Source organism: Cydia fagiglandana, chromosome 14 (genome assembly GCF_963556715.1).
Source record: "Cydia fagiglandana chromosome 14, ilCydFagi1.1, whole genome shotgun sequence".
NCBI lineage: Eukaryota > Metazoa > Arthropoda > Insecta > Lepidoptera > Tortricidae > Cydia > Cydia fagiglandana.
The window spans coordinates 7,890,237-7,914,721 of NC_085945.1; the positions used below are offsets into that span (position 1 = coordinate 7,890,237).

The following is a 24,485-nucleotide window of genomic DNA, read 5'->3' on the forward strand; positions in this document are numbered from 1 at the left end:
GCAGAAACGGCTGCAGCTGCTGACCGGCGTCAGCCCCGCCGCGTACTGGGCGGCCGCGCTCACGTGGGACATGGCTGTGAGTCAATGATTATTATTTTCATATTAAAATACTTAAAAACACATTATAAAAAACCTAACCTATTTATATAAAAATACTTAAAAACACATTATAAAAAACCTAACCTAGGGTGCCGCCAGCAGCGGGGCAAGGCCTGAGCTACCGGTGGTCAGGGCTGCAGAGAGAGAAAGCGGCGGACTATCCGCGCCGTGTTGTTATTATTGTTGTTATTCAGAGCCCACTGAATCCCACTGCTGAGCAAAGGCCTCCCCCCTCTTCTTTCACACGTCTCTGTTTGGTGCTATATCTGGCCGGCCTCTCAAAAAGGAGTCCAAGTTATCCCGCCATCGCCGACGAGGCCTGCCGGCTCTCCGGTTAGACTCGTGGGGCTCCCACTCTGTGGTTAACTTGGCCCACAAGTCGTCCGACATTCGGCAGACATGACCAGCCCAGTCCCATTTTAAGTTAGCCGCTTTCCGAGCTAAGATATTATTCGAGTCTTAAGCGCAGCGTGGTGTTTCGGACTCGATCCCTTAATTTTACACCTAATATGCTACGCCCCATTGCTCTCATTCATTCCATTTCTTTGTTGATATACTAAAGAAAAATCTTTTTTTTTATTATTATGAATGGGCTTACTCATGGCCACAGACTAGCCGAGGCGTAGACGTGGCCTACGATGGAGCGAGCTCGCCCAGAAGGTATCTGTCATAAAATGTATGAAATATAATTTCCAGATCATGGTGGTGAACATAATAATATCAGTGTGCGTGCTCGAAGCGTTTGGATTCCCTGTGTTCGTGGCCCGGAGTAACCTGCCCGCCATCTGCTTACTACTGCTTCTATTTGGGTAAGTCTTTGGCAAAATCAAATTATCGCTTAAACCTTTAACCGCCAGAGTCTGATATATAAGACATTACATATCCAGCTCATTCCGCCACAGTCTGATAAGTAAGACAAAGATCTGATTTGGTTTTTACAGCACATTTATAACTCCCGTAACTGTGCCAACCTTACTCTGCGTGGTACAATTACTGTCGGTGGCGACACGAGCATGCTCGATCAAAAATTGCTGGTGGTTAAAAGGTTTAGCAATTTATTTATTTACATCTTCACAGTACATATGGTGCTATTTTACCGCACTAATGTGATAATTATTACATTACGTAACTATGTCGAATATTTAAAGGACCATATGTATTGCAAAACGTTGTACGATACTTGTGCGAATGGGTAATTCGTAACTCGTATCGATTTAGAACACTCCCTTCGGTCGTGTTTAATTTTATCGCCACTAATTGCGAATTTCCTACTTTACGCACTTGTATCGTAACTATTACAATACAAACTCACAATCCCTGAATAAACTCGGAAACATTAAGTGACTTTTGATTGTCATTATTTTTGCTTGTATGTAAATTCAATGTTGACGTGTCAAACTGCCCTTGTAGCCTATTTGCTGAATAAATGTTGATGTTTGATGTTTGACTTGTCAGGTACTCGTGCGGCAGCCTGGTCCACCTGCTTGAGAAGCTGTTCACGGATCCCAGCCTCGCGAACATGGTCATCTTCTGCGCCAACGTGTTCCTCGGCCTCTCCGGCATCACTATATTACTCATTATGGACATCATCTCTGAGTCACAGGTTTGTTACTTTGTCCTTTTGACAACCAACAGTTTTTAGGGTTCCATACCCAAAGGGTAAAAACGGGACCCTATTACTAAGACTCCACTGTCCGTATGTCTGTCTGTCTGTCCGTCTGTCACCAGGCTATATCTCATGAACCGTGATAGCTAGACAGTTGAAATTTTCACAGATAATGTAGGTATTTCTGTTGGCTCTATAACAATAAATACTAAAAAGTACGGAACCCTCAGTGGGCGAGTCCGACTAGCACTTATCCGGTTTTTACATAATACGCAATAGTAAACTGTATTAGAAAGTATTAAGGTTAATTTTATACTGTCCGGCATCACGATATTCATCATTATGGACATCATCTCTGAATCACAGGTTTGTTACTTTGTCCTTTTGACCACATACATATTTAACACGCAATAGTAAACTGTATTAGAAAGTATTAAGGTTAATTTTATACTGTCCGGCATCACGATATTCATCATTATGGATATCATCTCTGAATAGCAGGTTTGTCAGCATTGTTTATTAAAATAAATGAATAACCAACACCGTTTGATAATGCCAATTATAATAAGAAAGCAAATACCTTTTCTATTAGTCACTAAGCGCCACTTGCACCAACCCACTAACCCGGGGTTAACCGGTTAAACCTGGAGTTACCAAGGTTACTAGTACAATTTGACACTAGATTAACAGCTTAACCGGTTAACCCCGGGTTAGTGGGATGGTGCAAGTGGGCCTAAGTGGTGGTGCTTGTTGACAGGCGACGGACGACGCGCGGTGGGTGCTGCACAAGGTGTTCATGTTGTGCCCGCAGTTCATCCTGGCCGACGCTTTGCTCGAGATCGCGAAGAACACGGTGCAGGCACAGGTAAACTATACTAGTCAAACCGGCTCGACACTCATGCGCGAATCGCGCCGCAAAGCTGCGAACGCGAGTGTGGAGTTGAGTTCGCAGATATGCGCTCCATTCGCGCACGAGTGTGGAGCGGGCTTTAGTTTAAGTTTTGTGACATTTACAAAGACCTGCAAACAATACAGGCTGATTTTAGGGCTTTAACAAATCCACATTTTTCTGTACAGCTCTTATATTAAGCGCAATTTGAAATAACAATTAAAAAGCTCTTTAAACGAAATTATCTTATGGAGTAAAGTCTCTTTAAATGGATGGAAATATTTAGGTATCACTTAAAAAATATTTATGATCATCCGCTCTATCCCACCCGCAAAAAGCTGGACGTAAGTTTTGATTTTTTGATGTCTTGATCCTGTACAAAATTATTAATAACATCATCGATGCCCCTTCGTTAATACACTCTCTTTCTTTTAGAGTACCCCGGCGTTGTGAGCGAGCTTGTAGAAAAAAACCCCTCTTTCATATCCCCCGTAGTCGTACTTCATATGCAAAACATGGTTTCAACACTTACCTAATTTCAAACGATTATCTTTACAATGTATTTCATATTTCATATTTCATATTTATTTATTCATTAAATATATACAGCAAACTTTTCACTATATCAAATTATACATTTTAATAGAAACCAGCGTTTAAAGACATAGTGTGCAGTAACAGCCCAAAAAGACCGGGGCCTGTGCTAGGGCTAGTTACAATATATGTGACACAAGTTTAGAGAGCGATCGGATTTTGAATAAACAGTTTTCCTATACCTAATATAAAACTTACAAGTCAACGAAACGAAAAAAGCTTAACTAAACATGCATTACTGGCTAATTTTTGTAGGTACGTGTATAACGTACTAAGTACGTATATTGGGTTATATAATTAAGTAAGTATATATTTATATAGATAATATATATGTTATTTGTTATATAGTACACGTACATATATATATTATATGGAAGAATAGAGACATATGACACGGAGTTACGAAGCAATCTATTTATTGAGGAAAAAATTTTATGTAGAAGTTTTTAAATTCTGTTAAGGAAAAACTCAGGAGAAACACTTTGGTTTTTTTATTTAACCTAGTTATGTAATTTTGATTATTTTGAGTAGACACGCTTGAATGGCTCGACTGCAGTATATCCTGTAGGTCACCTGGTAGTTTGTCATAAAGCCTAGGTCCAATGTATGAGTAGTGCTTCCTAGCTGCAGCGCTGTTCCTAATCGGTATCCTATATTTACTTCTAGTGTTTCGAAGATTTGCTGGGTTAACATTTGGTACCATATCATCTATATGTCTGCCTATATATATTATTACTTGCCAGATGTATAGTTGCCTTGGTGTTAGCACATTACTTAACTTATAAATTGCTTCAGTAGAAAAACGCCTTGGTTTTCTTTTGATAATTTTTAGAATCAGTTTCTGTGCAATTTCAATATTTACTATATTCTTTGCGCTACAGGCACCCCAGGATACGATTCCATACAATAGTATAGTCTGGGTTAAGGCATGATACACAGTTTCAAGTGTTCTCTGGTCAATTATATTTCGAAGTTCTAGAAATATATACGCGGTTTGTCTAATTTTATTAGCAATATGCTTGCAGTGTAGATCCCATTTTAAGTTCTCATCAATTTCAACACCTAGGTATTTTGTTGAGTGTACCTGATCTATTGTAGTGCATGTACAGGCAACGTCGGGAGTGGGACGACATTTATGAATTTTCAAGCTGATATTTTGCTTAGGTTGTCCTGTCTTGGTTAGCGAGAAGCAAATGTAGTTAGTTTTTGAAATGTTTAGACTCAACAAATTTCTCTCATACCAATTTTGTGCTATTGTTAAGCCCTCTGATGCTCTAAGACCTACTTCATCCCAAGATTTACCCACAAAACTTATTACTGTGTCGTCAGCAAAGCAAATACATTGGCATGTGTCAGATTGTAGTATGGAACAGAAGTCGTTTAGGTAAATACTAAATAATATTGGGCCTAATACACTGCCTTGTGGCACGCCAAAGTCGATACTTTTGATTTCGCTGACAGTATTATCAATCTTTACAACTTGACTTCTATCAGACAAGTAACTTTCAAACCAGTGCAGCATCCTACCATCGATTCCATAGGCTTTTAGCTTTTTCAAGAGTATTTTATGCGAAATGGTATCAAATGCTTTTGCCAGATCCACAAAGATTGAAAGTACTTTACACTTTTTATCAGTATGGTCTACTACAAATTTTGTTAATTCAGCAACTGCATCACTGGTACTATGTCCTTTTCTAAAGCCGTGCTGATGCTTAAAGAGTATATTATTTTTATCTAGATAAGGGCATAACCTCGCCTTAACAATTTTTTCTAAAATTTTTGAGTATTCAACAGGCATTATAATTGTTATTACATCTACATAACTTCCAAATTTTCTGGCACTGTTCATTAATACACCGTTTAAGTATGTTTGATTTACATAGATAATTCATAATTCTTATGTACTTTCATATTTTAATGTTTAGGTTTACACAATTTAATTAAGGAAACTGTAAGTCTACAATATTACTAAATGCAATTGTATCCAATGTAGCAATACGAGACTGTTTGTTTCTAAATAAATAAAATAAATAAGTAGGAAACAGCTGTTAGCCGTAGACTGCCCATGATTATATACAAAATATACTGGATCATATGACTTGTTATATATTTTTATTGAAGTTTAATGCCAAATTGGTAAATCCAGCCAGTTTTGTAAGTCCGCCTGTGCTAATAATTGTGATCACTGCAGGTGTTGGAGCGGTTTGGCATGGACACGTACAAGGACCCGTTATCGAGCGAGCTGCTAGTGTATCACTACGTGGCGTCCGCGCTGGTCGGGACCCTCCTATTACTGCTCAACCTGGCCATCGAGTACGACTGCTTCGAGGGAATCTTGGACAGGTAACCTTACAACCTTTTATCCTATTTGAACAGCCTGTCTGATCGTCTGTCTGTTGTGAACTGATGTGATTTTGTCCTCTAGTTATCATGTCTAATTTTGAATTAAAATGTCCGTAGTTCCAAATATGTATGTCAGTCAGTCAGTCTCTCAGTTGGTCTATGTCAGGTCGCCACGGAGGTCGGAAGCCACGACACTTTGAGTTAAAATGTACACAGTTTGAATGGACGGGTCTGAAAGGGTTACAATAATAATAGGTGTTTCTTCTTCATCTTAACAGCTTTTTATTTCATTTGCTCGATAAAGCCCTTTCGATCAATGTCAACTTCGCTTATATCATAGCTTGGATGAGCTATGATGATGTTAAACCGGTATTTGCGCGATTAGCGAAAGCATCCAACTCACCGAGGGTAGATGGCGTAAAAATATTCAATTGCTTGAGCCCGGAAATTAAAGAGGCAACTTCTTATGAGATGTTTGTCAGTAATCTCAAAAAATATTTAATTGATAAGGCCTATTATAGTGTTAATGAATTTTATGGACATTGATTATATAATTAATTTAAGAATTTATTTTGAGGGTATTTTGTATCGTGTAATATTTTTCCTTTAAATTATTTGACGTGTGTGTAGTTTAGGGTTATTTAGTTTTAGATGTGTGTGTATGTTTTTATTTTTGTATTTTGTTGACATGTACGTTTTGCACCGTATTAAACGAATTGAATTGAAATGAGTAGGGTGACAAGACGGCTTTATACATGTTTTCGGACTCTTTCCTTTTTTACTAAATACGTCATCAATAACTACGAGTATTTTGTACGCCCGTAATCGTCCTGCGTGGCGTGGCCAGTGGCGTAGCTAGGCATGGCCGAAGTGGGCCCTCGCCCACGGCCCCGCAGAAGCCAACCCTTATCTTGGGAAAGTTGGGAATACATGTTGAAAGAAAAAAAACTCGCAGTTGTGACTTCGCCCACGGCTAGATTAGTTCACGGTACGCCACTGCTGCTAAACAATAAAATAGATAGTCCTATAGATGGCGCTTAATTTGTTTTACTCGGATGACGATGGTTCGTGTGAAATTTTCTGATGAGCCATCTTTACTTCTGAAGTCTTTGGTTTACAATAATATGTGACTGAATTATACTTTAATAAAATTTTAATTTGTTCAAAATAAATGGAATAATTGTTCCAGATTCCGTAGCAAAGCACTAGCAGTGGACAACAACGAAATGGAAGCGGCCGACGTAGTCGCGGAGAGGAGGCGCGTGGCCGAGGCCATACAGGCCGCGAGCGCGCGGGTCGTGCGGCTGCCCACCATCGGGAACATTAACGCCGGTAAGTTCTACCATTCCCTACGTGGGTAACTGTAAACTGTTTCACCAACTGTGACAATTGTCACCTATATTTCATTTTTTTAGCATTAGAAATAAGCTAAACAATCTTGATGTGTCTTTTAATTGATAAACACATTTTAAAAATAAGTTACGGCAAATATGTAACAAATATAAATCTAATAGGGTACATCGCCAATTACTAGCCACCCCCCAATTACTGGCCACTTAATTTGATTTCTATTTATAGGTGAACAAAGTTCATTTTAGTATATAAGGTACGAAAATCCAATTATTAGCCAGTTTTCAATTACTGGCCACCTATTCCAAAAATGAATTCTATTTACAGATAAATAAAACTCATTTTCAGTATAAGGAAAATGGCCAGTAACTGAAATTTATCCACAACCCACTCGTTCAATAACTGGCCGCCTCTTACAAAAATGAGTTCTATTCACCTATACACAGAATTCATTTTAGTATAGGTGGCCAGTAATTGAAAACTGGCTAATAATTGGCGATGTACCCTACGATAATTTATATTCTTCTACTTTCATAAGTAATATAGTTACTGATTTTTAAAAGCGTTTTTCAATTAAAAGACTTGTCAAAATCGCTTACCTTTTTTCAAGTTTATTCTAATGCTAAAAAAAACGAACTATAAAGCGGGATTTAAATTACGAAATTATTTGCATGCATGTTGAAATCAATTTCACGAAAGTAGTTTCGATATATTTTTAATTAATTTAATTTATTTATCGCAAAAAAGAACTTACAGGGTATTTACATGTTTATATTCCGCCAAACTGAGGACATTTTGTTATATGTGTTTTGGAATATGCGTTAGTAATTTCGTGAAATAATTAGCGTCGTGAAATTCGCAGTATCGCAGTGACCATGGCCCTATCAGCATCGAAGCTACACGTCCGCACAGCGCAGACACTTTCGCGACACTAAGTTTTCACGTCGCATTTACACTACAAAATTAGTTGCATTACCCTACTTTCACCCAAAAATCGAGCAGGGCACAAATTGATTTGCTTTCATGAAATTAATGCATGCATTACGAAAATATTAAATTACACGTAAGTAAAACTGTAGGTAAAATTAATGTCATGTAATTAATTTTACGCCACTAATTTCGTTATGTCTGATTTCGTTAGGGCTGATTTAGACCGCGCGCGAACTCGCATGCGATTTTAGTTACATTGCGGACTGTTGGTTACGTCCAATTCAACCGACCGATCAAAACCCGCAATGTAATGAAACTCGCATGCAAGTTCTCGCTTCGTGTAAATCGGGCTTAGCAATAACATATTACAACCGTATTTCTTATTTCTTTTATTCCTCGCAGGTTTTATAGACACGGAAGGCAAGAAGGACTCAGTGAAACGAATGGTGTCGACGACGGCGGACGTGGCGCAGTGCGTGACGCTGAGCAAACAGTACCACGCCCTTGGCGGACCGAGGGTCGCTGTCAGCCAACTTACCCTGGGCATTCCGCCGGGACAGGTATGGAACCCCCACATTGTCTAGTGGTTCTGTGATTTAATAAAGAAAATCCAAAAAACTGTATCGACCGAACTTCAAACTTATAATGTACCTACTGTTTGCTCACAAAATTATAAAATTATGCTTAATTAAATTGGCGACCTTCACATTGGATTCTCACACACCCCTCCAGTGAGCGAGTGGGATATCGCTATATACGTGTATAGCTGTGTATTGCTCACACCGGAGCGATGTACGACCGAGGGTTGCCACTGTCACAACTGTCATAATACTAGTCACCCTATCTTACAGTGTACGGCGCTATTAGGGGAGAACGGGGCGGGCAAGTCCACGACATTCGCGATGCTCACGGGGGAGGTGCGGCCCACCAGCGGCCAGATATATTTGAATGAGGTGACCGTCTCGCCGCGGCAGCTCTGCAGCGGGTTGATCAGTAAGCTCACATTATTTTATCTTCACACGCTTCATAGCTATAGTTCGTTTTTTTTAGCATTAGAAAGAACTTGCAAGAAGGTAAGCGATCTTGAAATGTCTTTTAATTGAAAAAGGCTTTTTAAAAACCAAAAACTATTACTTATGAAAGCAGAAGAATATAAATGATCGTTTTAGATTCATAATTATTACATATTTGCCGTAACTTATTTTTAAAATGTGTTTTTCAATTAAAAGACACATCAAGATAGGTCCCAGGTTCGAATCCTGGTAAGGGCACTTATATGTGTGTTTACCACAAATATTTGTTCCTGAGCTATGGACGTTTTCTATGTATATAAGTATTTATATTTATCGATGTCTAGTACCCACAACACAAGCCTTATCGAGCTTACCGTGGGACTAGATTGATCTGTGTAAAATTGTCCTATAATATTTATTTATTTTATTTATACTTATTCTTCAACGGCTACCTATAGAAGTACAGTCAATATCAAATATATTGTAATAGCTACAAAAGTGGTCAAATAGTCCGTTATATTTAGTATTGTGTGATGAACTATTTGGCCACTTTGGTCGCTACAATATATTTAACGCTGACTGTATGTAGACTAAAAAAGGATAAACAGAAGAAAATAGAGTTGGAAGTTTTTAAGTCGCGTATGGAAGCCAGCAGTGATTATTTTATAATGCTTGTTTTAGTATGTTATTTGCGGGTTAAATAGTACTGCTTTGTGTCGTCTCCTCTGGCTGTCACTGTCGACGTCGTGCCACAATAATCTCACAGATGGCGTTAGGGAGCTACAACGCAATTAGTTTGAAACCTACATCGCGCTTACGGAGTTTCAAATGTTGCAGGTTACTGTCCACAAAATGACGCCCTCGACCCGCTCCTGACGGTACGGGAGACGCTCAGCTTCTACTGTGAGCTGCGGAGCATAGAGAAAGAAGATGAGGTAATACCACAGAATAAATAATACTGCCGTACAGAAAGGAAACTTCCTACAAAACCGAAGTTTAACAGCGGTCAAATCATGCTGCTTTCTAATATATGGCACTATCCCTTTCGGCTATTTAGGGCTGTCAATATCAAGCCATTATCTTATCTGTGGTCACAAAGGGACGTCAAGTTGTGTCAACCGTAATAATTGCTCGGGGCAATGCTGAGCCGAGCGGAGCCGAGTTTGGCCGAAGTTCTTTTGGTTTTCCAACCGACCTGTCAGGCCGAAACGCCAGGAACAGAAAGTACCTAGCTTCTGCGAGAGATCTTTTATTCCATTTTTTAAGACAGTGAATTTTTACACTTAATTTGGCTACGGAAAGTCGTGAGTTGAAACCTCCTCGGCGCTCAACAGTATCAATTGATTTTGGTTAAGAAAAATATACAAAAAGAGCGTGCGTAATCTTAAGATTGTGTACAGTATTTTGCACACCGCCCAATTAAGTGTTTTTATTTACAATTTTCTGAGTAAACGCATTCTCTTTAAGGGCCTGTGTGTATAATCGTAGTAGCAAGCAATCTAATATGGAAAGTGGGTTTAAATTTAGACATAATGGGTCGAACTTCTTTAAACTTATAAATATATCAAATATTTAGTTACACAAACGGATCTAACGCGATACAATTTCATTTTTTTTAGCTTAAATTCCGACGTTTCAACTGAGTTTCACCACCTGTGGTCATGGAAAGACTCAGCTTATGTGTAATTAAATATATGCACAAAACGCGAGAGTTTAAAGTGTTATAAATATCAGTGTGAATTGTACCAGTATATTCGGGCGTTTTGTTTCATTTCCTCCTGGCAGGGTCGCCATGTACGGACGGCGTTAATCAAACAACAGCTCCGATGAAGATTATGATTTATTCTGATCTAATTGGTCAAGATACATGTTTTTATATGCAATGCTTACGTACTAATTATATACTACACCACAAATTTAAGTTGTCTATCGTACATGTACTTCTAATATGATATTGCATGTACAGGTTATAAAGCGGACAGTGGACATGTTCGACTTGTCCAAGTACGTCGAAGTGCGTACGGGCGCGCTCAGCGGCGGCAACAAGAGGAAGCTGTGTGCCGCCATCGCTTTCATGGGCAGGACCCCGCTGGTGTTACTGGACGAGCCTACCAGGTCAGTACTAGCTCTTTGTAGAAAATTTACAGTGTATACCTGGCCTTGTACGAATTTTTCTCATAAACATTTAGGTACGACCATACACGAAACGCTGCGTGCGAATTGGGTGCTAATGAATCAATTCTCTAGCGCAAGCAAAATTCGTACGTTAAATACAAAAATCGGACAAGTGCGAGTCGGACTCGCCCATTGAGGGTTCCGTACTTTTTAGTATTTGTTGTTATAGCGGCAACAGAAACATATAATTTGTGAAAATTTCAACTGTCTTGCTATCACGGTTCATGAGAAGCCTGATGACAGACAGACGGACAGTGGTGTCTTATAGTCCGTTTTTTTTAGCATTAGAAAGAACTTCGCAGAATTAAGCTTGTGGTTCCAAATCGGGCACTTTTAGCGGTAATAATTTGAAGTAAATTATATGTATTCACTATGCTACATTAGATAATTCAGTAATTATTAACAAATAACGAGCCTGATAAAAACTGCACGCTTGCTTCTGTGGAGTTCTTTCTAATGCTAAAAAAAACGAACTATAGTAATAGGGTTCCGTTTTTACCCTTTGGGTACGGCGGTCTAAAAAGGCATGTTACACTTTATTAACTTAAACTAATTATGTCAATATATTCCTATTCTTCCGAGACTTATTCCGCCGCGAGTATTTTACCTACTGCTAACAACGATAGCCTCCTAAGGCCCGGCCATACAAATGAAAAATCCAAAGTTTGCCACTGAAATTTGAACCTGCAGGGAATAGAGTCGAGTTTGTTTTGTTTGAAAATTGAACGAAACAAAACAACTGCAACTCTACGAGTATTCCTATTTTAATTATAGTTTGTAACAATACTAATTCTCACGACGCGTGGGCTTGAATACTTTCTCGCTCGCACAGTACTGCGTCACACCGGCCAGCCACCGAGGAGCACCGAGCGCGCACGACGATCGCCGACCGGGCGGTATAAAAGCCGCAGCCCGCGCCGCATCAGAGACTTAGCTAGCGACTGCCTTAGCGATAGGTACACCTCTGTCCTTTGGCTAGTCTCAAGTCTCGGTCGGGAGTTCGATAGCCACTTGCAGTCTTCTCCCTGACCTCCCTAGACTTAGCTAGTGGCAGCCTTAGCGATAGGTACACCTCTGTCCTTTGGCGAGTCATAATGAGTCTGGAGTTCGATAGCCCACCTGCAGTCTTCTCCAAGACTTACCTAGGTCCCTTGGCGATAGGTTCATAGACTGTCCCTTGGTTTTAACATTATTGTGAGCTGTCACGCTCAACAATGACAACTACCCACTCTTTTAAAGAAGAAGTTGCATCTACCCTACATAATTTTTCTAAACTACCCTACGTGTAAAATGGGACTGTACAAAATAAATAAGGAGGCAAACGACGAATCATCTAAAGAAGGTAGTAACAACACAACAAGAAGTCATAGTAGCAACAGAAAATCCACAGTAACACCAATACAGTTGATGTATGCTATTCAGACCAGCTTCACTCCAGGGGGAGGGTTCCGTCGAACACCCTCTCAGGCAGTAACTGTAAGGATAGTGCCAACTTGGCGAAAACTGAAGGAGACATCGTTCTACACAAGTCCTGGTACCTACTCTCTCTTCAGACATACGTGTGCCAGAGGGAGAGACTATAACAATACAGATCCTGGTACTCTCACGGGACGTTACCGAGCACCAGAGGGAGAGAATGTAACAATACTGATCCTGGTACTCTCACGGGACGTTACCGAGTACCAGAGGGGGAGAATGTAACAATACTAATTCTCACGACGCGTGGGCTTGAATACTTTCTCGCTCGCACAGTACTGCGTCACACCGGCCAGCCACCGAGGAGCACCGAGCGCGCACGACGATCGCCGACCGGGCGGTATAAAAGCCGCAGCCCGCGCCGCATCAGATTCTAGCTAGCGACTGCCTTAGCGATAGGTACACCTCTGTCCTTTGGCTAGTCTCAAGTCTCGGTCGGGAGTTCGATAGCCACTTGCAGTCTTCTCCCTGACCTCCCTAGGTTTAGCTAGTGCCTTGGCGATAGGTTCCCGACTGTCCCTTGGCAATTGCATCGGTAACAGGCGTGCTCAACCTTGCCGTCGGTTATTCGATTTTAAGTTAGTTAGGAAGTAACCAGTTTTGTATGAACCCATAAATGTATGCACCTATATGTATAAGTTTTCATAGTCAATAAAAGTATCGTTGACATTGGCGTTTGAGTGAAACTCCCATCTACCCTACAAGTTTAAATTTTATCGAAATGATTAAGTACAGTCATCAGCAATAGAATCTTACACAATTAGGGCCGCAAAAATATATGACGCGCTCTTATTGCGCTCCAAATAAGAACGTGTCACATATTTTTGTGGCCCTAGTTGTGTAAGATACTATTGCTGATGACTGTACATACTGTGCAAGATTGCACAACCTTTTTATATAAATTTACCTTTTTTTTACGTATTTTTGTCTATGTTTTTGATACCTTTTGTCTATTTATTTTTGGCAGATAACATTTTGTTTTACTCGCAAATCCAGGGCCTTATTTTACAGTCGTCCATAAAAAGTACTATAGGTGAGACCTCGGGCCTTAGGAGGACAGGATGAGGATATTATAATGTTGGAGTTCCTTCTTTCACTCGTAACGTTCTGCGCAGCGGCATGGACCCCCTGTCGCGCGGCTGCGTGGCGCGCGGGGTGCGCGCGGCGCGGGCGGCGCGGCGCGGCGCGCTGCTGTCCACGCACGCGCTGCGCGACGCGCGCCGCCTCTGCGCGAGGGTCGCGCTCATGCGCAGGGGCAGGCTATGCGCGCTAGGGACCGTCGATGATTGTCTGCGAAGGTGAGTCTAAACTATGCGGACTCTTAGCGCCCCTTGCGCCATTCCATTAACCCGAGGTTAACCGGTTCTATGGAGTTACCATGGTTCCCGATACAATTTGACACTGGGTTGACGGTTTAGCCCCTTAACCCCGGGTTAGTTAGATGGTGCGAGTGGCGCTTAGGCTCACAGTTTTTTCAGGCAATTTCCGTAGTGATCGGTTTAAGATGTCTTCCGACCCCATCTGGCGTTAGATGTATAGTTTGTTTTTTTTAGCATTTAATAAGGTAAACAATTTTGATGTGTCTTTTAATTGAAAAACACATAATAAGTTACCGTAAATATGTAACAATTATGAATCCAATACGTTCATTTATATTCTTCTGCTTTCATAAGTAATAGTTATTGATTTTTAAAAAGCGTTCTTCAATTAAAAGACATGTCAGGATCGCTTACCTTCTTTGAATCTTTCTAATGCTAAAAAAAACGAACTGTAACTGTAGTAAGAAGTGTAGGTAAACAAAACAATCTCTAATTCGTTTTTTTTAGCATTAGAAACAACTTGCAGAAGGTAAGCGATCTTGACATGTATTTTAATTGAAAAACGCTTTTTAAAAATCAAAAACTATAAATAATGAAATCAGAAGAATATCGTATTAGAGTCAAAATTGTTACATATTTGCCGTAACTTATTTTTAAAATGTGTTTTTCAATTAAAAGACACATCAAGATTGTTTACCTTATTTATAATGCTAAAAAATGAACAATTCGGATGAGAGTAGATTGCTAAAAGTTTCTAAATATCAAAAGGGTCTGGCTGAAGTGTAGTTATACCTTTCTTAGGTGCGTTTATTTGTCTCTTTAGTTTAGGGCATTAAGGTGAAGGGGTGGGCAAAACCGGAAAAAAGAGGTGTCTTTGTCGAAATAGTTTGGTCGTATTATGGCATATGGTGGTCTGGAAAGTGATTATTCCTGTCGAAAATACACTCTAGTATTGGATAATGTAATCGTTATGTGTATGTCTGTTATAATGAAGTCTAGAAAGTACATTTAAAAACTAGTTTTAATAAATACTTATATGCATTTTATTCCATCCGGACAGAGTTTTACGACAGCAATTTTTTTTAACTTACTTGTTAGACCTTTGTCTATTTTCTGAAAGTGCAGTTTTCTTCAAAATAGTTGTATTTTTGGTTGTAGACCCAAAACCACCTAGTGCCTACGAAATCGTCGTACTTAATCGTCGGACTACGATTGCTCTGTATATTGCGCAGGCGCTTTTATAGCGTAAAGATAAAAATATTACACGAATATATACCATGACATAGAATAGAGTATACCCTTTTAAAGAAAAATCTAATATAATGCGTAAATTATTCTAAAAAAAAATAAAAAACGATCTAAATTAATTTAGTAAATAACGTGGATTTGAACATACTTTGTTTTTAAAATTATTAGATAAAGGTTTTGTACCGTTTAGCAAAGAAAGAAAGCGACGTTGCAAGTTCGTGCATTGTTCGAAATCGCCACGAGCCACGAGCGCTTTGCGCTGCTGCCAGACTGGTTCGTTGTTTGTTGTTTGGACATTTAGAAAACTTGTCAATCTTGCTTGCCATTGTGTTGTTTATAGCGTTCCGCGACGATTCTGTTCTGTCTGAGTTAGCGTGTATTCCTTATCGTTTTATTCCTGTTACTTGTTATCATTCGTTGTTATTGTTTTGTTTGTTATTGAACTTAGTGTTTTGTGTGGTACAAGTCGTTTCGTACTAATAACGTACGTGTGCGTACGTACTTTATGTTTGAAAATCCCTTAGAATGGGAAACAAGAAAGGACGAAAACCTAGTGCATCAGTGAGGTTGAAGCGGAAACGTATAAGCAAATATGCTCTGGAATGTCGTAACAACAAAGCCGCTGCACAGTAAGTACCTACCTACCTACAATAACAAACTTACCTCTCGTGACATAGATCCGTGCGTGAGAGTATTGTTTTTATTTTTATTATAAAGGTTACTTTCAATGATCAGACAGGCCGAATACTAGGGGTTTAGTCTAGCAGACCAATAAAAGCTTGCAGCGATTTTGATAGCCCACGCAGTGCAACTAGTGCAAGTGCTATTTATAATTATATTTTCATAGAAGTTTGACGTTTACTGATCAATAACTAGGTACAATAGAATAATTTCCTTATTTTATTATTATTGCCTAACAAAATAAGACTAATGATCTCGTTAATTGGATGGAATCTTTATAGTATAGCTCAAGTACACTGTATTTTTCTTCTAGGCCACCTGATCCACATGACCAAATTGACAGTGAAGTGTGTCATTCTGTTCAAGAAACCACAAATCAACCTGAACCGTAAGTATTATTAAATTTGGATGAGTAATAATAATAATATTAAGTAGGTACTTATGTTTAATTTTACCTCACAGCCAGGTTAGCCTGCATTTATGCTAGCTGGAACCAAACTGGTGGTACATACCCGCACCCGCAGATATTCATACCTTACCCACATGTCAATATTTAACAAATTCCTTCCAGCATGGTTACCATTGGAACCATATTAGTAAGCCTCTGGTATCTATTTTGTCTGTTTGTCTGTCCATGTGAACGAAAGCAGTATGTCATGAACTATAATATGTTGGTATTTGAAGTTTTCAATGCGTTTTTCTGTCGTTACTTAAAAATGGTAATAAATTGCATTAGGTACCATAGTGTCTGTAGTCAATAAGTCGGGCAGCAGCTCAAAATTTCTGTAAAGCAGATACAGATGGACTGCAACCTAACTGCAATTTGTGTATGATTTGCACGCCAACTGTGATGTCAGCATGCAGTTTCCATACAAGTTGCAGTTGGGTGCAGTCCGTCTGTACCGGCCTTAAGCTGCTCATTTTAAGTAATACAAATAAATCATTTTGTGAAATAGGTCCTGTGTCTGGTGTCCATGTCCCAATATATATCTGTAATTTAATTGAGTTGACTTGTTTTAAGCCGGAAATTGTAAATAAGTCAAAATACAAACATGTTTTTCAAACAGGTTTGCCATACATGGAGTCGGTCACATAATGGAGCATGATGGTTACTTGTTTAATTACAGCTTATTTATATTTTTCATTGTTGCAGATCTTCTGCTCATGGAGATAATTTGAGTGAAGACACTGAAGGCAATGATTTTATTATAACACCTGAAAATATACCTACTGGCCCTGAACAGTAAGTAAAGATTTTATTTTATATTTATTACATGGGTTGAAAACATTGACATATATCTAAAGATGGGCCTTACGGGCGTTAATTCGTGAGTGACACTGCTGAACTAGCATCATTCTTAGTGTAGTGCCTGTAAGGATCTATATATTTCAATGGTTCAATAGCACTGTTCAATAGTTATTTGTTTTACAGGGGGGCAAAGTTGTTGTTTAACCGCTCATGCTAATATTGATGCCCGAGCAAGCGAAAGATTCCAAAATTGGAAAAATGGAACCTTGAGCGTTGCGAGGGTTTCAAAGCACGAGGGTTAAACAAAGTGTGAAACACAAAATTTTTCACCACATCAAACTGAAGCAATTATTAAACGTAAAATATCAAACAAAATCAAACCAAATCCAAATTAATGTTATTAAATGTTTATCATCCAAAATCATCATTTAAAAGTCAATTCTACCAGCAAACCGCTACCGCTTCCAGGACCAGAGGCGACACGACCTAGATCTGCCGAAACATAGATTAAGAAAATCTGCTCTCTACTTACACATACTTAGGACCTAAACTTTATAATAAGATCCCAAGGAGTATAAAAAAACGTTCACACCAACTTAGGATTTATATTAAAACTGAAGTCGTTTTTAATCCAAAAGGCCTATTATTCCGTTGCTGAATTCTTGGATGAATAGCTCGACGATAAATATTATTTTTAATTTTTTATGACATTCTGAGAATTTTATTGTTGTATTTTTATTCTTTAACCGACTTCCAAATCTCAAAGAAGGAAGTTATCAATTCGGTTGTATGTTTTTTTTTATGTTTGTTACTCCATATCTCCGTCATTACTGGACCGATTTTGAAAATTCTTTTTTTGACTGTATGTATATGCATACAGATTGGTCCCGTTTTTGTCAAAACCCAGTTCTGATGATGGGATCCATGAGGAATCGAGGGAACTCCTCAAATCTTAAAGGCATACATATTGTGATTTTTAGGTTTTTATCAACAAATAAAGGATATACATCCAAAAAAGTGACATTTGATGAAGTGGAACTGCTGATGATGATCAGAACGGAACTCTTCAACGACGCATAGCTCGCGTTTGGCGATTTGTCGTCTTCGTTATGTTTATTAAGCAAGTTAAGTTTTTGAGACACATTTTTGTCAAGCTCGAGTTCTGATGATGGTATCCATGAGGAATCGAGGGAACTCCTCAAATCTTAAAGGCATATATGCGTATAGAGATTTTTGTATTTACATCAGAAAATCAAGCATTTTAATTAAAAACTGTCGCATTTGATGAAGTGGAACTGCTGATGATGGCCAGAATAGAACTCTTCAACAAAGCAAGTTAAGTTTTTAAGCCACATTTTTGTCAAGCTCGAGTTCTGATGATGGGATCCATAAAGAATCAAGGGAACTCCTCAAATATTAAACGCATACGTATAGATTTTTTTGTATTTTTTATGAATATGAACAAACATAAGAAAACAACTCAAAATTTGCATTTGATTACAATGATTACTTTGCCTCACATGTGAATAAAATGCAACTTTGCTATCAGTTTTTGAAGTGCAAAGTAAGCCTTTCCGAGCTGGTGTGGTGAAAAATAAGTGAATAATTGTATCCCAACAATTGGCTATCGTTTTAACTCGCCGACAAAAGAATTGAGTTAATAGTTCGTTTTTTTTTTAGCATTAGAAATAAGGTAAACAATCTTGATGTGTTTTTTAATTGAAAAACACATTTTTAAAATAAGTTACGGCAAATATGTAACAATTATGAATCTAATACGATCATTAATATTCTTCTGCTTTCATAAGTAATAGTTACTGATTTTTAAAAAGCGTTTTTCAATTAAAAGACATATCAAGATCGCTTACCTTCTTGCAAGTTTTTTCTAATGCTAAAAAAACGAACTATATATTGGTGCCAAGTTCTGTGCTGTGTATAAAATCCTGTAATTAAGGAACTTGGCTTTGATTTTGTAGCCTAATGAAAAAAGGGAACCTATTTCTTACAAACTACTTAATACATTTTTCTTCCTCACTCTGTATAAGATAAGGTGGGTGAGAACCTTTAAGTTTTTGTGATCTCTAAGATGTGCTTATGACTCCCTTCTCCCAGTGAAGCGATATACATGTGAAACTGTATTTATGAAATATTTCTAAAAGTTTATTTTTAAAAGGTAGTTTTAATTAATTTGTTGTTATTTTATTAATAATTTTCTATAATTTCAGTGGCCACGAAACAAAATATGGCAGGAGGATTGTCAATGTGGCCCAGTTCTTTGACAAGTTACAAGAAATATCTGCACATGGCCCTCTCAATTGCGGATTACAATCAGTTCAGATCATATCAGAAACACGAACTGGTCTTATCTCACTTTACACATTAGAGTGCAAAATGTGCAATATGAGGTTTCATATTCACAATGACAATGCTGCTGATACATTGGACTTGAACATTAGCGCAGTGGCAGGCACAGTAGCAATTGGGTGTGGCTACACTCAACTCACTGATTTAACAGCTGCTATTGGCATACCTCCAATGTCAAAAAATATATTTTCTGCCAGAATGGCGGTTGTACACAAAAAGTGGGAAGAAGAATTGTATAAATCAATGACCCAGGCTGCTGAAGAAGAACGCGAATTAGCTATAAAAGAGGGAAGAGTCAATTCTGAAGGCATTGCTATCATAGATGTGATAGCTGATGGATGTTATTCCAAAAGGTCCTATAGAAAGAATTATTCTGCTTTATCAGGTGCAGCTGCTATTATTGGCAAAAGGACTAATAAAATATTGTATGTAGCAATAAAAAACAAGTATTGCTCAATTTGCTCTGTAGCACAGAGTAGAAACATAGATGCAAAGGAACACAATTGTTTCAAGAATTACTCAGGTAAATATAAAGCCCACGTGGGCAGCGTATGCAATGCATTATGGAATCTGGACTCTGAAAGTTGTGTTGTGTTGCGTATGACAAATATGTTTCTAAGCATATAAATATCAGGATTGAGATTTCATAATGCTTACCCTGTTAATGGTTACCCAGGGTCACTTTAAAAACATGATTTATAGTAGGAACCTATCTAAATATATAATAAATAATAAAAATAAAAATAAAATAAAGCCCCTTCTGTAATGGATAACTTACTAAGCTAAAAGTATAAAGTGTTGCCAAGGTGTGTTTGTGTACGTACTTAGACAAGGGCCAGAACAGAAAAACATCAATAAATAGTTCATTGACCCTATTTCTTTTTTTCGTTCCTACTGATATTATAGGTACCATGTTGTTTATCTAAAATTTTAAAATATGCTAATAGTATAAGGAAACCTACGGGTATCTATTGTTTCCCAAATAGTTTTAAGTCATAATGTATTGTTTGTCCGAATTTTCGTTAGTCATAATTGGTTTTTCTCAGAAACGCGTAACTTTTCAGGATTACCATAAAACAAACCTAACCTAACCTATCTATAGAATAACCTTAGGAAAATCCTGAAAAGTTAACGGTTTCAGTTTTATGACTAACGATAATATGAAAAATAATACATTATGACTTAAAACTTTATGGGAAACAAAGGGACCCCGGAAACCTACACATAATACGGTTACAATTATTCTCTAAATGTGTATCTATTTACTATTATGTAATCATCTAATTTTGTTTTACCTACATATTATGCATTTGTTTCAGGGCCCTCTACTGGAATGGAGTCAGAGATTTTAGTAGAAGGTTTCAAAAGGAGCATTGATATGCATAACCTCATATATGGAAGGTTGATATCGGATGGGGATGCTAATACTTATGCAAAAATATTGCAGACAAGACCATACAAGAACCACACAGTGGAAAAAATTGAATGCCGGAATCATTTACTGCGCAATATGTGTAATAAACTTGCTGCTCTGCAAACGGACACAAAGTATCTCCTGAAATTCAGGAGATATGTGATCAAAGACAGAATTAAGTCAATCAGAAGAGTCATCGTCAAAGCTATAAAAGAACATAAAGGTACAAATAATGTTGATCGTCTTTATCGAGACATTGTTACAGCACCCGATCATGCTTTTGGCATTCATACAAAATGCAAACCATACTTCTGCAGCCAAAATAATGAAGATCAAAAAATAGACCAGGACTTTTTCAGCAATAGTATTTGGCAGCAGATAAAATCAATTATCAGCCAATTTGCTGTCCATACGAGGAGTTTAATTTTTGATGTTGACAGCAACGCTGTTGAGAGATATCACAGCATTGTGGCAAAATTAGTAGGAGGAAAGCGGATTAATTTTACACAAAGATACCAATATCAAATGAGATGCAATGTAGCAGCGTTAACGTTTAATACGCAAAAACCTTTATCCGTGCTGCACAAAGCAATTGTAGGACGAAGCCCTCGTAACGAAATTGCGAGAAATGAAAAAAACAAAGCAAAAAGTCGTTTGCTAACAGCGAAATACCCGAGAAAGAAGAGGAGGTTATTTCAAAAAGAGGATACAAGAAATTATGGCCCGGATTGCTCAAAGCCTGATATCGACGATGACATGATGATTAAAGCCAAACAAGACTTTTTGAAAAATCTTGAAAAATCCAGCGCTGAACGAGAGAGAATATGTCGAGATACTATTCTACAAGCAGGCAGTAGCGAATGGCTTGAGTTGCGACGAAATATATTGACCGCATCTAATTTTGGCCGCGTAGTCAAGAGAAGGAAAAATATTAGCTGCCAAAATATTGTGAAAGATATTTTGTACAAAAAATCCATTGAACATGTGTCTTCTATAAAACACGGAAAAGACCATGAAGCAGACGCTTTGCAACAATTAGCGCATCAAGAAGGAGTCAAAATAGAGCCATGTGGACTGTACATTGACTCCGTAGTCCCATATTTTGGAGCAACGCCAGACGGATTGATTTCAGATCAAAAAATGATAGTCGAGATAAAATGCCCAAAATCGGCCTACAATATAGGATTAGAAAAGGCGATCGAAGAAAAAAAAATCCCGTTTTATAAAATGAATAAAGATGGTGTACCACAAATAAACAAAGAACACAATTGGTATTACCAAATTCAAGGCCAACTCCATGTTACTCAAATGCAAAAATGTCTGTTCGCAATTTGGTTAGGGGCAAACTTCCCGGTGAAAACCGAAACAATATTAAGGGACGACAAATTCTGGAAGGAAAAAATGGAAAGGCAGCTAACAGAATTTTATTTAGATTGTCTTCTGCCCGAAATTATTGACCCCAGGCACACACGGAAAATGCCGATTAGAGACCCCGCCTACATAACAGAAGCCATTAATGAGAAAGAGAGGAAGAAAACCTCTGCGCCACCAAGAAAAAGAAAACTAGCTGAAAACAGTGAAAACATACCACCGCCCCCCAGCCGTCGTAGTCGCAATAAATAAACGATAAAAACTGTTTTATTTGTATTATTCCAAATATAACATTATAGTGTTCAAAATTACACGAAGAAAACCGAGATCTTGGTTTTTATTTTAATTCTACTAGGTAATGCAAAAATTGCTTTTATGTCTATGTGTAATTCTGAACACTAGGAACTTTTTTATTTTATTAATTACCTTTCCATGGCCAGTGGTGAATTTGCAGTCTTGGCTGCCCTAGGCCTCAGGCTCTGAAGTAAATAGTCACGCTTTGGGATTGTTGAACCATTTAGACTCCTCACTAAATTGCTTATTCAATACGTACGCTATGGAATGTCCAATTTAGCTAGAGCCCTAAATGGATCAACAATCACGGAGCGTGACTGTACTAGCCACCTCTTTCTCAGCACCTACCAATCCTACCATATTATTATAAACTGGCCACCCTAGGCCCGGGCTTTAGGGCAAATCCGCCACTGTACATGCCTGATATAGGGGATAAATGGGGATATTATTATTCTCATCGGTCACTTATACCTACATAGGACCGAAAAAAATATGGGCTCTGAAGGGACTCTACCTTGAAACGTTGAGATAGCTTGCTCAAATTAAAGTTCGTTTTTTTTAGCATTAGAAAGAACTTGCAAGAAGGTAAGCGATCTTGACAAGTCTTTTAATTGACAAACGCTTTTTAAAAATCAGTAAATATTACTTATGAAAGCAGAAGAATATTAATGATCGTATTAGATTCGTAATTATTACATATTTGCCGTAACTTATTTTTAAAATGTGTTTTTCAATTAAAAGACGCATCAAGATTGTTTACCTTATTTCTAATGCTAAAAAAAACGAGGTATAGGTACAAGTAGAAAAAAACTGAATGCAGTTTTACTATAGATACATATAGCAAAATTAAAAGAATGTTTCCTTTTTACGTAAAATAAGCTAAGTATTATATTTATTTGGTATTATAAAGATTTAAAAGGTAGTTCCAGGGCCCATAGAATTTTTCTATTATGTATAGAGTTGACCTAGGGAAGTCTGCAACGATTTCGATAGCATGCAGAGCAAGTGTTATTTTATACGTCATAATTTATTTCATAAAAGTTTGACGTTTAAAATAACACTTGCACTGCGCGTCCTATAGAAATCGATGCAAACTTATCTTGGTCTAACTCAAGTTGTTAGATCAGCAGTTGATGTGGAACAGAAACTTTATTTCACTTGTCTTGTCATTTATTTATATTATTTTACCTGTATAAGCGCCATCTGTTCGTTAAGCCGCGCGACTGTTCAACGATAGTCGCAATAGCGCTATGGATCTTAACTCTTGAATAAATACAGAGATGGCGCGCAAATCAAAACCAATCGATACAGACATCCAAGGGCACTTGCTTTACTATACACCTCCGCCTCTGTCTAATAACTAAAACTTGGGGTAAATATACACAGATTCGGCGGTGGCTACGCGATATCATGTCGAGTGGGTCGCCGCGAGGACGCGACGCAGAGGAGTCCGCGCGAGGCCTGGCGCCGCGTGCTGGCGAGTGTGCCTCGCGCCGTGCCCCGGGACCTCAGCAGGGGCCGGATGCACTTCGTCATACCCGCTGTTATAGGTACGCACCTCGTACACCTACGGTATATTATCCAAAGAACTCACGCGACGCCTATTAAGGCGTTATCGAGTAGGTGTACAATATATTCCGTACGCCATCCAGACGACGGAGTATTAAAACGGCTACAAACGTGTTGCAGATTAAAGACGCAGAGATTTATTCGCAGAAGCAGTTGGGAAGAGCAACATCCAGGCAAATATACCATAACTAAACTCATTTTGATTTTCAGATGATAAGCAAGAGGCGACTCGTCTGAGCAGCATATTTAGACTCATGGCCGAGCTGCAGAGCGAATGCGACGTCGAAGATTACACCATCAACCAAAGCTCTCTTGAAGAGGTAGGGTTAAGTGTTAAAATTATATGCATATTTCGTGACAGATATTCGGCTCCAGTATTCTTAATTTTCGGAAGCAGAGTAGATAACTAACTTTTGGTTTTGTTTTGCCATTAACTCATTTCTTCACTTCCGCAAACAAATCCACCAATGTAGTACTACTAGATTTATTTGTGAGTGGTGA

The 24,485-nt window shown here is 38.3% G+C and overlaps 2 protein-coding genes across 2 annotated transcripts in view; both read left to right on the plus strand.

The window, feature by feature from the left end:
* Window positions 1–24,485, plus strand: part of LOC134670678 (uncharacterized) — a 142,285-nt gene that overhangs the window by 115,863 nt on the left and 1,937 nt on the right. The window contains exons 57-68 of the mRNA XM_063528494.1: window positions 796–908; window positions 1,555–1,702; window positions 2,463–2,570; window positions 5,380–5,531; window positions 6,721–6,863; window positions 8,214–8,371; window positions 8,663–8,804; window positions 9,662–9,759; window positions 10,791–10,939; window positions 13,591–13,773; window positions 23,802–23,965; window positions 24,195–24,304. Of these exons, the coding sequence (XP_063384564.1) occupies window positions 796–908; window positions 1,555–1,702; window positions 2,463–2,570; window positions 5,380–5,531; window positions 6,721–6,863; window positions 8,214–8,371; window positions 8,663–8,804; window positions 9,662–9,759; window positions 10,791–10,939; window positions 13,591–13,773; window positions 23,802–23,965; window positions 24,195–24,304 (1,668 nt within the window). The remainder of the gene's footprint in view (window positions 1–795; window positions 909–1,554; window positions 1,703–2,462; window positions 2,571–5,379; window positions 5,532–6,720; window positions 6,864–8,213; window positions 8,372–8,662; window positions 8,805–9,661; window positions 9,760–10,790; window positions 10,940–13,590; window positions 13,774–23,801; window positions 23,966–24,194; window positions 24,305–24,485) is intronic.
* On the plus strand, window positions 15,349–22,387 carry LOC134670638 (uncharacterized). Its single transcript, XM_063528447.1, has 5 exons — window positions 15,349–15,671; window positions 16,037–16,111; window positions 16,877–16,966; window positions 19,198–19,859; window positions 20,656–22,387. The coding sequence occupies exons 1-5, from the start codon at window positions 15,568–15,570 to the stop codon at window positions 22,371–22,373; spliced, it is 2,649 nt and encodes an 882-aa protein (XP_063384517.1). The 5' UTR covers window positions 15,349–15,567; the 3' UTR covers window positions 22,374–22,387.